Source organism: Eleutherodactylus coqui, chromosome 3 (genome assembly GCF_035609145.1).
Source record: "Eleutherodactylus coqui strain aEleCoq1 chromosome 3, aEleCoq1.hap1, whole genome shotgun sequence".
Taxonomy (NCBI): domain Eukaryota; kingdom Metazoa; phylum Chordata; class Amphibia; order Anura; family Eleutherodactylidae; genus Eleutherodactylus; species Eleutherodactylus coqui.
The window spans coordinates 230,982,833-230,995,813 of record NC_089839.1 but is presented as its reverse complement, the minus strand read 5'-3'; the positions used below and the strand labels follow the sequence as shown (position 1 = coordinate 230,995,813).

Sequence of the window (12,981 nt, the reverse complement as noted above, 5' to 3'; positions counted from 1 at the left end):
AAACTGTCTTGTCATACCGTTATGTGTATTGCACAGCTGCAGTGTTACGTGTGCTGCTGAGACATGTTGTACTATTGTGATTCCAGCAGCACAGCACTCTCAGGGTTAATGATTGAGCTGGCTGGGTGTGGTACTGTCTGCTAGCCAATCCCCTGGATCTGTGCTCCCATATAAACCCAGCTCCTGGTCAGTCTGTATGGCCACTAAGGTGAGTAGTCATGAATGCTTGTCTGGTGGAGTTTGCAGTGTGACTTGGTTCATGTCCATTTATACGTTTAAATTCTGTCAGTTTTGTGTTAGTTTGCTGTGTGTCCTGCAATCTGTGTTGTGTCCTGTTGCAGCGTGTGGTGTGAACGGTGTCCGGTTCTGCTGGACTCCTGGTTAGTGTAGGGACTAGCAGTATAACCAGGAGCCGTGAAGTGGCCTGCTAGCTTTCAACATCCTGTACAAAATATCAACCAATACCTGGTATTTATATTCAGCTTCCAATCTGTTACTAGTGGTTGCATGCTGTATACAGTGTATTCTGGGTCTGTCATGTGGCATGTGAATGCATCCTGTTCTGGTGTGTGGCTCCTAGGATCAGCTAGGGCCCAGATCCAAAGACCGCTGGGCTGCCCTTATTGGGGCAATGTCCCCGCTCAGGTAGGGCCACTCTCATTCCTCCTTGTAGCACAGGGTCAGTTGCCTGAAACCGGTGTGAGTCCTGTGTGCCCCTGGTGATACCCGTGTGCGTCCCCTTTGGTCACGATCGTGTGGGTCCCGTGCTTTGCCTGCCCACACGATCATAACATGCAGCAAATGAGAGGTTAATGTCTGCAAAGTGTGAGCTGGCTGTCTGTAAATGTATCAATTTATGTCCTGTCACGTGGTATGAGAGAGACTATAAATGTGAGTGACTGAGAGCGGGAAAAGGAGTAGAGTTCAGGTCTTCCATTTTCTGAAGAGGAGAGCAAGTAAAGCACAGAGGCATGTGAGGGCACCTTCAGCCCTCATGTGTTGAAGATGAAAGAGGAGGAGAGATTTTGCGAATGCAAGAATCAGCATGATCAGTAAGTGAGCCTCCAGAGAGAGAGAGAGAGAGCGTGAGCCAGCCCTAAGGCTTTCCTACACAAGGCCCAGTGCAGAGGTACTCTTCTTCTCTAAATTGTTCACGCCCAAACGTCCTGAAGTCTGGGACCGCTGGGTGGAGGTACGCATCTTCAATTGTCACACACACAGGCGTCTTGAAGTCTAGGATCACTGTGTGGAGGTACTGATCTTCAAGTCTGTCTGTATATATCTATAATGCTACCTGCACTTGGAATACTGTCTAATTTTGCCTTGCATTGTTGGAGTGTTTATTCAAGTTAAGTTATTCCAGGCCCTGACCGTTCTCGGGGTCCTGAGGTACTCTATCATTGTCTGTGGCTCAATTATTTCCCTGCCGATTGTTCATGCTGGTGGGTGCCGGAACGGTGGCGTCACCGGTGACAAACGCAATCCCTGTTCTACCATCTATTGAGCATCCCTATCCTGGGGGTGTCCGGAAGAGGCCCAGCACTGCCCTGGCCTTGGCTGCGTGCGTCTATCCGGGAGGGAGCATGGTAAGTGCCATCTTAACAAGCCAGCATCTTAACCTCCCAGCTCCTCAGCGTATGCCATGTGTCTGGGGTCACCCTAAAGGACGTTGCAGCAGGATCGGTCGGGTCCCCCTCTCTCTCACCCTGACAGTAACTAGCGGCCATTTTACAGTTGAACACAGGACAGAGAAGCTGCATGACATTTATATGCCTGTATAAAGCACATGGTCTGTTGTTAGGGCCAAATATTCTACAGAGAATATATTGCTGCTGGTGTGAAAGATTATATATTAGACTTATATTGGTGGGGCCAGAGAAAGAAGCTGCATAATGTTTATATACCTATATAAAAATTGGTCTGTTGTTAGAGACAGAAATTCTTGTGTATTAAAAACAACAATAATAACTTTAAGGTGCGTTTCACACATCGCTGATTTGCTGCAGATTTCGGTAAGGTAGTTTAAGACTCAAAAGTCATGACAGGTTCCCTTTAATGCATCAGAGGCACACAGATGGCCCAAAGACAAATGTAGAGTGGTAGCCATAGTCTGCTGTCCGATCGAGGATCCAGGCAGCGAATCCCTGAACAGAGCAGAGAACTATGAAGCATAACAAACTGCCTCCATGCCTCAAGATATCTGTCCATTTACAGCTATTTGGTCCAGCTTTGATTATAGGTAGAGATGAGCGAACCTACTCGTTTCAAGTAATTACTCGATCGAGCACCGCGATTTTCGAGTACTTCCGTACTCGGGTGAAAAGATTGGGGGGGCGCCGGGGGGAGGCGTGGCGGAGCGGGGGGTAGCAGCGGGGAACAGGGGGGAGCCCTCTCTCCCTCTCCTCCCCGCTGCAACCCCCCACTCACCCACGGCGCCCCCCGAATCTTTTCCCCCCTAGTACGGAAGTACTCGAAAATCGCGGCGCTCGGGCGAAAAAGGGGCGTGGCCGAGTACGCTCGCTCATCTCTAATTATAGGACATCCCTGAGTGTTTTTTAATCTCTCTATGGGATTGCTCCTTTATACTTTTGCTAACTGGTTCCTGATGAACTCCAGATATTCTACAGAGGTAATATTGTTGCTGGATCTGAAAGCATAAAAACTTATATACCAGCAGAGAACTTAAATTGGGTTCTATTGGAAGGAATACATTGGAAGAGCATGTATATAGCAGCAAAATAGACAGACAAACTACCCTTTGGTGTGTGGAATATTGTGGTTCTCTTTTGGTGGCCTTAGACGTCGTTCAAAGTCATACCAGGCACAGCACCTTACTTCATATAGCGGCTGTGCCTGGTATAGCAGCTTAATCCCATTCACTTGAATAGTACTGAGCTACTCTCAGGATATGTGACTGTTGATCCAGATGTCACGTGCCTCGTCAATCAGCTGATTGGCAGGAGTCTCAAATGGTGAACACAGTCTATCATCTATTAATGACCTATCCCAAGGATAGTTCATCAATAGTTTAGTCCCAGGAAACTCCTTTAAAACTTTGGGCGAATCGTAGGAATTAAAGTTCCTGACTTTCACCTCCAGGTTGCTTTACTTTTTAGGTTTTTTTTATAGATAATCAATTTTAGTTGATTTTCACTTGTAACATAGCGTGTGCTAACAGAGAAAGTCAACTTAATGGTTGTTCTGATTCTGCAGTTTCAATAAGTTGCGCTTATGTGCTGTAGATACTTGAAACAAACACAAGCCTCAGAAATGAAGCTCCTTGTGAATTTGGGGGCCTCATATTTAGAAGTATGTTTTCCAAGCACCATCTAAGTTTTTAGAGGCTTTGAGGTGCCAAAACATAAGAAAAACTGTACAAAAGCTCATATTTTGGAAAGTACACACTTCTAAGTATTCATTTAGGGGTGCAGTGAGTATTTTAGTCCCACAGATGTAAATTAGACTGTCAGTGTGCCAGTGAAATTCTGATTCTCATAACCGATCTTTAAAGGATGACATAGCCTAAGGATTCACTTAATGAGATGGGTATAATACTTTAATATACTAGTACTGCTATTATATCTGAGTTTTACTTTAAAGGGGTTTTCCATGCAAAATACTATTGAATATCTTTCCTTAGGATAGGTCATCAATAGTTGTTTCCTGGGGTCCACCACTCAGGACCCCAGTTAATCAACTGATCAGGCAGCTGCTGTCAGTGCTGAGATACACGGAGGTTGGAGTAGAAGCCGCTGCTCCAGCCCCAGTATAGTGACCGTCACTTGTAACTAATTTCAGCGAGAGCTGTGCATGCAGTTACAAGTGCTGGCTGCAACACAGGGGTTGGAGCAATGGCTTTCACTCAAACCGCTATGTGTCATGGCACTGATAGTTGGCACCCAGTCAGCTGACTGGCCAGGGTCCGAGTGGTGCACCCTGGCCGATCAATTATAAGCAGGGGCATAACTATAGGGGATGCGGTTGCACCCGGGCCCAGGAGCCATAGGGGGCCCATAAGGCCTCTCCTCTCCATACAAGGAGCCCAGTACTATGAATAAAGCATTATAGTTGGGGGCCCTGTTACAGATTTTGCAATGGGGCCCAGAAGCTTCAGGTTACGCCTCTGACTATAGATGACCAGTGCTGAGAATAATTATCAATAGTATTTTTCATGGAAAAGCCATTAACATTCCTATTTTGCATTTAGGAATAGAAAACCCAGGATTCCTGAAAACAGACAAGTAAGTACATCTACTTCACATAAACCAATAAACAGTACCGTATATACCGGCGTATAAGACGACTTTTGAACCCCGAAAAATCTGCTCTGCAGTCGGGGGTCGTCTTATGCGCCGGTAATACAAAAAAAAAAAAGTGTAAAAAAAAAAAATTTTATTACTCACCTCCCACGGCGTTCTGTCGCGCTCCGGCAGGCTGTCGCTCGCTCCTCGTCCCCGGCGCAGCATAGCTTTCTGAATGTGGGGCTTGAAATCCCCGCTTCCAGAAAGCTAATACACACGCCGGCAGCCATGACAGCATTGAATGGCTGTGATTGGCTAAAGCACACGTGGCTTCAGCCAATCACACTATTCAATGACATCATTGAATGGCTGTGATTGGCTGAAGGCGCACGTGTTAGCAATCACACCCATTCAATGATGTCATTGAATAGTGTGATTGGCTGAAGCCACGTGTGCTTTAGCCAATCACAGCCATTCAATGATGTCATGGCTGCCGGCGTGTGTATTAGCTTTCTGGAAGCGGGGATTTCAAGCCCCACATTCAGAAAGCTATGCTGCGGCGGGGACGAGGAACGAGCGACAGCCTGCCGGAGCGAGCGACATCCTGCCGGAGCGCGACAGAACGCCGTGGGAGGTGAGTAATAAATTTTTTTTTTTTTCTCCACTGAATACCGGCGTATAAGGTGACAGTTGGGGGGTCGTCTTATACGCCCCGTCGCCTTATACGCCGGTATATACGGTAGTTTTCAAACAATAAGATGCACCTGACTATAGGACGTACCACAGATTTAGATGATGGAAAATAATTTAAAAAAATTAATGCAAATTAAAATTTCCCTGTTGGTCCAAGTAAGTGAAGGGGTTAATTTCACTGGATTTGTTATTTCAATGCAGTAATAATAACAACACACAAGATTATAGGCTGCAATCAGATTAGCTGTTTATATTGCCTACATAATAACAGAGAAACGTTTGGCATCATCTAGGCCATGGGTACTAAACTGGCGGAACGCGGTCTGAGTCCACATCGTAGTGCCCAGTTGTCCACACCTCTTCTGTCTATACAAAAAGAGGAGCAGCTGTGTACTCGTCCCGTCACGGATGATTGGCAGTGCAGAGGGGAGGAGGAAAGTTCCTCCTTTTCTCTGCAGGAGCATCACCTAAGCTAAAGGGAGGGAGGGTAAAAGAGGGCACAGGCACAGCGAGAGCTGCTTTATTACAGTTGATTACCCCCTTATATAGTGTGCTGGCTGTAAAATACAATGCATGCATTATTTATCCACATGGCGAACATGAGTTTTTTGCTGCATTTTTGACAAAGCAAAAGTCTTATATATATTGCTGATAGCTATCAATACAGTAGCTCATTCCACAAAAAACAATGCAGTGATGCCAAAAATAAACTTTTCCCCCTAAAATAGGGTTTTTCTGTCGCAAAATTAGAAAAACCTAAAAAAATATATAATATGGGTATTGTTGTAATTATAACTAACCCAAAGAAAAAATGTATTTTAATCGCATTGCGATGATGCTAATAAAAAAAAAATGGTAGAATTACTTTGTTTTTCACACATTCCGTGAAAATAAGTCATACATTATACATGCCTCAAAATGGTACCAATAAAGACTGCAGCTTTCCTCGCAACAAACAAGTGCTTATATAGCTATATCAACAGAACAAGAAAAAAAGTTATGCCTTCTGAAAAGTCTAGATAAAAACTAGAAAAATTGTTGCATTGCTAAGTAACAAATTAGACTACATTAAAGGGGTTGTCTCGCAAAAGCAAGTGGGGTTAAGTACTTCTGTATGGCCATATTAATGCACTTTGTAATATACATCGTGCATTAAATATGAGCCATACAGAAGTTATTCACTTACCTTCCCTGCGCTGGCGTCCCCGTCTCCATGGCTCCGTCTAATTTCAGCGTCTAATCTCCTGATTAGACGCGCTTGCGCAGAAGGGTCTTCTCCCATCTCTTCGGTCCGGTACGAGCGGCATTATGGCTCCGCCCCCTTGTACGCGTCATCGCGTAGCTCCACCCCCGTCACATGTGCCCGATTCCAGCCAATCAGGAGGCTGAAATCGGCACATGTGATGGGGGTGGAGCTACGCGATCATGCGTACAAGGGGGCGGAGCCAGAATGCCGCTCGTGCCGGACCGAAGAGATGGGAGAAGACCCTTCTGCGCAAGCGCGTCTAATCAGGAGATTAGACGCTGAAATTAGACGGAGCCATGGAGACGGGGACGCCAGCGCAGGGAAGGTAAGTGAATAACTTCTGTATGGCTCATATTTAATGCACGATGTATATTACAAAGTGCATTAATATGGCCATACAGAAGTACTTAACCCCACTTGCTTTCGCGAGACAACCCCTTTAAGGGGATAACATCATCTGTAGGGTGTGTTTCCTGCAGAAGTCCGTACGTGTGTCATTGTTAGCACAAATGATTGTACCACATTCTGTAGGCAGTGTACCCTACAGATAATGTACATGTACACCATTTTGAATTAAGTGGTAATAAGCACATGCAATGTTGGCTATCAGTGATACCTCTGATCCTGGCCAATTAATTTACTAGATGCTACAGTCTATACCAACCACGGTATCTAAGTTGTTAGAAATAGGGAGGAGGCTCCCTCTAAAACCCCATAAATCTACATGCAATGTGACTGAAGAGTGCCGATAGGTTGCTATGACAGCCAGGGGCTTAACAATTGCCTCCAGATCTGCTATCTTAGTGCTCCGCAGGACCTAACTGGATACCTGTCAGTGGACCTTCAGCAGACAGAGGTAAGTGGACCTTTAATAAAAAAAATTCAAGTGAATGGGACTCGTTGTTCTGGCCGTCCGCCTCCATTCACAGTAAATAGGAGTCGCTCATAGATTGGGCGTTTCCTTTTTACACGGCCTTACAGTCACTTGGTTTTTAGTTCTGCTAAAAAGCAAGCAACTATGATAGGGGAGCGATTTCTCACTTAGTGCCCTGTTGGTGGCCGCATGTACGCGGCATTATTATCAGCAGAATGCGCTGTTTCTAGCGAGAGGTTTGTTGACCTAAGTAATCATTTCTTCTTTGCTTTTCAGAGACAGTGCTAACACATTTGAAAATCCTGCATTTGAAGGTTTGTACGTTATGATCTGTATTTAGAGTGCTTGTCCAGTGTTATGTAGTAAAAAAATCATTTTAGAATGGAAAGTCCTGCAACGTTGTGCATGAATCCCCACCATTTAAGGATCTGTTTATGGTTGCTGGTGAATGAAAACATCAACCCTCCGGCTGAGAAGCGGTCACACCACTGAGGGTTTAACAGGATGTTTTTACATTGGCGATGCGTGTTATGTACAACATTCTTGGGAGCAACTCGCATTGCACCTCACACAGACCCACCGACTGTGTGCTCTGTGATGTGTGAACCTCCGCACGTTACATGTCCCATTCTCATGCGAGACTCACGCGAAAATGGGACTTGCAGCGATTTTTCAAACACAGACCATCGGTCCAAGAGAAAAATCGCTCCTGTGAAAGAAACTATTCAAATAAATGGGTTCATTTTCCGTACAATTTCTGCGCATGTCGGACAGGACAGGACTCTTGTGAGTTTATCGGCTATGTGGAAGTGGCCTTAAAATATAATAGTGTAGGTAAGAACAATAAAGTGGGAGGGAGATTTGTGTTCCTGGTTAACTTAGGCCAGCATCATATGAGCATATGCGTATTTGTGTACGTATTTGCAGAATGAACTATGCTTCCTTGTGCGCACTCAATTTTTCCATTAGCAAGTGCAAATGTATTTGTGCACGGCAAAATAATATGCACCAATTTAAATGGCTAATTAATCTAATGAGGTCCAGATGTGGTGTTTTTCCTGTGCAATTTTCCAGTGTTCAATGCATCTCCTAGCGTATTTTGCGAATCCCCGTTGACTTCTATGGGGACTTTTGGTGCACAAATGAGCAGGAAAATAGAGCATGCTGTGGTTTTTTTTTTTTGTGTGTGACTAAAAAATAAGCAGGAAAATATGCGCATATAAACGAACCCATTGAAATCAATGGGTTCTATTCTCTGTGTATTGCGCAAGTAAAAATACGCCCAGGTGAAGCCGGCCTTAGGCCTCAGTCACACGGGCGCATCGGCAACCGTACACCGGCGCCGATGCGCCCGTGTGACTGACACCAGCAGACGGACGTACCTGGAGACGGCCGTCTCTCTGCAGCGCTGGAGGAAAGAACATGTGACCGGCTTCATTGCCGTCATGTGTTCTTTTCTCTGGCGCTGCAGAGAGACGGCCGTCTGCAGGTACATGTGTCTCCTTCCTGCAGTCACACGGGCGCATCGTGTGACTGAGGGGTTAAGGTAACTTTTCTGCCTCTAGCTGTAAACAACATCTTTATTTGTTAACAACCAGCCGGGATCCTAAAAATGCTGTGGGACTCAGACCTGAAGTACATCAGAAAGTTGAAGAACTCTACATTATACAATGCTTAAAAGTGTTCCCAGTTTTATGAGCATCAGGCTACATTCACACCGGCGAGATGCACAAAACTTACATGAATATGAACTTTATTGTTTTGAATGAACTTATTCCCATGAGCGATCGCAGCATGGTCCATCTTTTGGCATTCCCTCGGAACGCCTTGCCCATTCATTGTTTTCAATGGGACTTTAAAGATATGTCATGGCACTCACATGCCGTGCGGTGCGATGTGATGTTTCCCATTGAAATCAATGGGAAACACTTGTGATCCTCAGACACAAGTGAAACAACCTCCTGAGGATCATAATTCCACAGAAGCGATGCAAGAACGTTTTCATTCAGATTTGCATTAGAGCTTTCCATCTCTCTGTTCCATTTGAGAAATAGATATTTCAGTTCACCCACCCCCCCATTCATTTCAATGGGTTTAAACAAAAAAAATGGAATGCTTTCAGTTTGTTTCCATTCTATTATGTTTCCGTTTTCTAAGGAATAAATTGTTACGTGCGCCATCTGTAACAGGTAGTGGAACCACGGTGGCATTATTATATGGCTATGCCTTCAGCTTTGCTGTTTGCCTCTTACCTGTCGCTGCTAAAGGTCCCTTTGCGATTGTCTGTTGGAAATACCTCACTGGGACCTTCCTCTCCAATCTGCTGTAACATCTCCTATGGTGTATGAACTGATTGGTGGACAGGGAGGTGTTTCCCCTGGTTGACCAATCAGCCATGGTGTAGATATATTTAATCCGGTCACACCCATTCCTGGTGGTGGGTCATTCTGTTGTCTACGGATGTGTGCTGTGTTGCTCTCTGTCTGGATCCAGTTTGGTGTGTGAGTCTCGCTCTATGTTGTGTCTCATGGGTGTAGTCAGCTTGTTGGTGTTTGAGTCTAGGACTCTATGTTCTGTTGTTTGCCTGGATCCAGATTAGAATTCATGATCTGTTTGGTGTTATCTGTGCCCCTTCATCCATAGGTGTGTGGATGACTAATTATCCTCCATCTGTAGGTGTGCAGATGCCTGGTGTGGTTTAAATGTATTTCTTCCATCTATTACTATTTGGACACCTGAATTTATGTCTTGTTTGGTCTGTTAGTGCAAATGCGACATCTGTGTGTTGATTACTTATGTGTTTTGTTTTTTTTTACATCTGTTTAGTTCTGTCCTCTTTTCTATTTTCCATTTTTGGTACGAGATGCAGGGCCGTTCTTGTCAGGACGATCACCCTGCTTGTAGGCAGGCTACACTTTTCCCCAAAAGTTGCTAGGGATAAATTTCCCTTTTAGGTTTGTCAAATGGTCCAATAAGGACCATACTATGTCTTGGTGTGATCACTTTCTTAATTCTGCCATGCAGGAAAGGTGGAAAGCCCTGCATGAATATAGCACAAATAATGCAGTCTGTATTCCATTTTGTTTTTTAAACCCATTGAGATCAATTAGGAAAAAAGGAAACTATTATTTCTATTTTAATTCAATTTTTCTGTTCCAAAAATTAAAATGAGCAACAGAAAGCCCTAATGCAGACGTGAATGAACCCTTAGATCAACTGCATAGAACTTATACACAGCCAGAATGATGATATTTCCTCTTCTCCAGGCTCCAGCATATGTGCAATGGATAGAGCTGAATCTTTACGGGATGATCGAAATCATATGGAGATTCAGCTCTGTATCTGCTCATGGGCCAGTCCACAATCTCACTCCATATGTATAAATTTTCAATTGTCCCATGGATAATGTCCCGGATGTCATCCACATCTCAGGGCAAAGAGGGGTGGGATTAGGGAAATAAATCCTGCTTGGAGAACCGATCAGGCCCGCCCATTGGATCAGTGCATCCCTATTAGCATACGTTGCAGGTACTTTCAAAAACGCTATTTTTCAAGGTATACTGCCTTCATTAGACATAAACAAAAGATTTGAAAAGAGTTAAACTTGAGTATTCTACATGATCCCACCTGCTGACAGGTTCCCGTTAATGTAAAAAATGCAATAGTTGGTTTGACTTTTTTTCACTGTTTTTTCATGGTAATTTTGTTTGCTTCTAGATAACGAGCGCTCACGTGACCCGTGATTGTTGAAACTCTTCTTTCCTTCTCCTAGTGCCACCATTACCAGTCCAACCCTACACAACAGTGGATGCAAGAACAATCTTACATACAAAATACCTTAGGCTGCTTTCACATCTGCGGTGGGGGTTCCGTTTTACTGCTGCCTTTGGCGAGCAGGAAAGGGGAATCCCCTTGCCAAAATGGTCCTGAACAGCGCCGAACGGACCCCATTAACTATAATGGTCCATTCAGGTTCTGCTCAGCTGCCTGGCCTTTTACCAGAAGAAAAAGCACTGCATGCAACATTTTTTCTTTTGGTATTTTGTGCCGAATCTGCGATGGAACCTCCAGCGCACACCTGAAGGCAGCCGTACTCATATCAAAATGTGTATTCATTCTAGGTTACATTTCTGTGCACAGTTCATTGGTATGCAGATTTTTTATTTCTTTGAATACTCAATGTAAATTATGACAAAAATACAAATACACATTATATAAAATACCTTAAAAAATGGAAAATAAAAATCTAGACTTAGTCGTCAGCTCTGTGCTCAAAATCGGGAATGACCAATAAATATCTAAATAGTGGGCTGTTCATTTTGTAGAAAATAAACCTTATATACATAATTTTTTTAGATGTTATTGTATGTGATGCAGTTAAGTAGGTTGCAGAATGCATGGTAGAAGCATTAATATGCTGTCATATACACACACCTTCCCATCCATTGACTTGGGTGTGCTATCTCTTAAAGAACTAGTACCAGAAATAATAGGTGTGTGATCTACAGTAATCACAGTCAATCCTGGCCAGGACTAGTAATACACTGAATGCGGTATTAGATTGCAGGGCTGCTCTAATGCAAGTATTGGTGTAGTCTTAGGCTCTGGTACAAACTTAAAGGGCTATTCCAGAAACTAAAACCTATTTCTCATTTTCACCCATCCGCTGGCAGATGGACTCTGTTTGAGGAGGCAGATAATCTGGTCTTTCCAAACCGCATGATTTTTAAAAAATCTGGCTTCCATAATTTTTTTTTTAGTTAGGAAATCGCAAGACAATGAGAACAGTTGACATGGGTTCCAAGCTTATATATTTTGGCCAAAATATCCATATTATGTAACTTTGTTGTTTAAAAGCATCAAACAATATGTAAACTTTTTGTTAAATATAAACCAATACCTCATTACCCCCTTTTTTTCGAAAATAAAAGTATTATCCAACCATGTGTGTGCCTTTCATTCTTTTCTTCCAGCAGACTGCTGTACTATGACCAGCATATGAGAAGGATCAACTGATGTTTGGGAAAAGCCACGTTCCATACAAGATTTGTTAAAGCAGGCAAATTGTGATTCAAAATGGTTTCCTGCCCGTCTCTATTGAGGCCCTTTTACATGGACCAATTATCGTGTAAACCACATACGGTTCATGAAGCCAATTTCTCAACATTTGCCCATTGTATATGTATGCAGTGAATAAAGAAAAGGAGTGATACAGTTAAAATATCAGCATTTTGCCTCTGTATATTCCACGGTAAACAGACTGTCGTTCAGAAATGAAAGAGCTTGTTTACTGTGATTGGAGGTCGGCAGCCTTGAGTGATTCACGGCCTGCTGTGCCTCCATTCAATGGCAATTGATTGCTAATGTATGAAATCCCAGAGGCGAGCATTGCTGGAACAGCTGTTAGTGGCATTTGTGCCCGAGAGTTGTCCCACTAAAAGAAGTATTAAAACACAAAGTTGTCACTATGTAAGCAAATGTATCTTAGGCAAACACACACCTTCTCTTGACAAGTCAAAGAACTTTACTAAAAAATGTAGATTCCTAACATGGCATATAACAACATGTATAAAGAATGAAACAGAAAAGTTTTCAAGCAATATTAAACATTATAAAAAGGCCAAGTATTATAAATCCATATAAAAATGGGGTGGCGAGTCAACTGCAGATTAATCACTACTAGAAGGGGAGGTTGATTGGCCACTGGGTCAAGGTTGTAGCTACGTTTCAGTTGAGGCTCTTTAATTAAGCCTTGGTGGTGGCGCAAAATGCATTTTGGGCCTATGATAATGCCCATAGTACTGCTCCAAATATTGCAAGCTATGTCACCTTCATAATCCATGTATCGGTTTGGGGGTGCATAAGGTGGGGGGGGGTGTAGGTGGAGGGGTTTTGATTTGGAGGAGGAGCACTTGTCAGGTCTATTA

General features: G+C 43.6%; 1 protein-coding gene across 1 annotated transcript in view; it reads left to right on the top strand.

The window, feature by feature from the left end:
- LOC136620282 (P-selectin-like) overlaps positions 1–11,990 on the top strand; it is a 141,951-nt gene extending 129,961 nt beyond the window's left edge. Inside the window, exons 27-29 of the mRNA XM_066594982.1 lie at positions 4,208–4,241; positions 7,331–7,368; positions 10,772–11,990. Coding sequence (XP_066451079.1) covers positions 4,208–4,241; positions 7,331–7,368; positions 10,772–10,797 — 98 coding nt within the window. The 3' untranslated portion in view covers positions 10,798–11,990. The remainder of the gene's footprint in view (positions 1–4,207; positions 4,242–7,330; positions 7,369–10,771) is intronic.
- Positions 11,991–12,981: the final 991 nt, after the last annotated feature.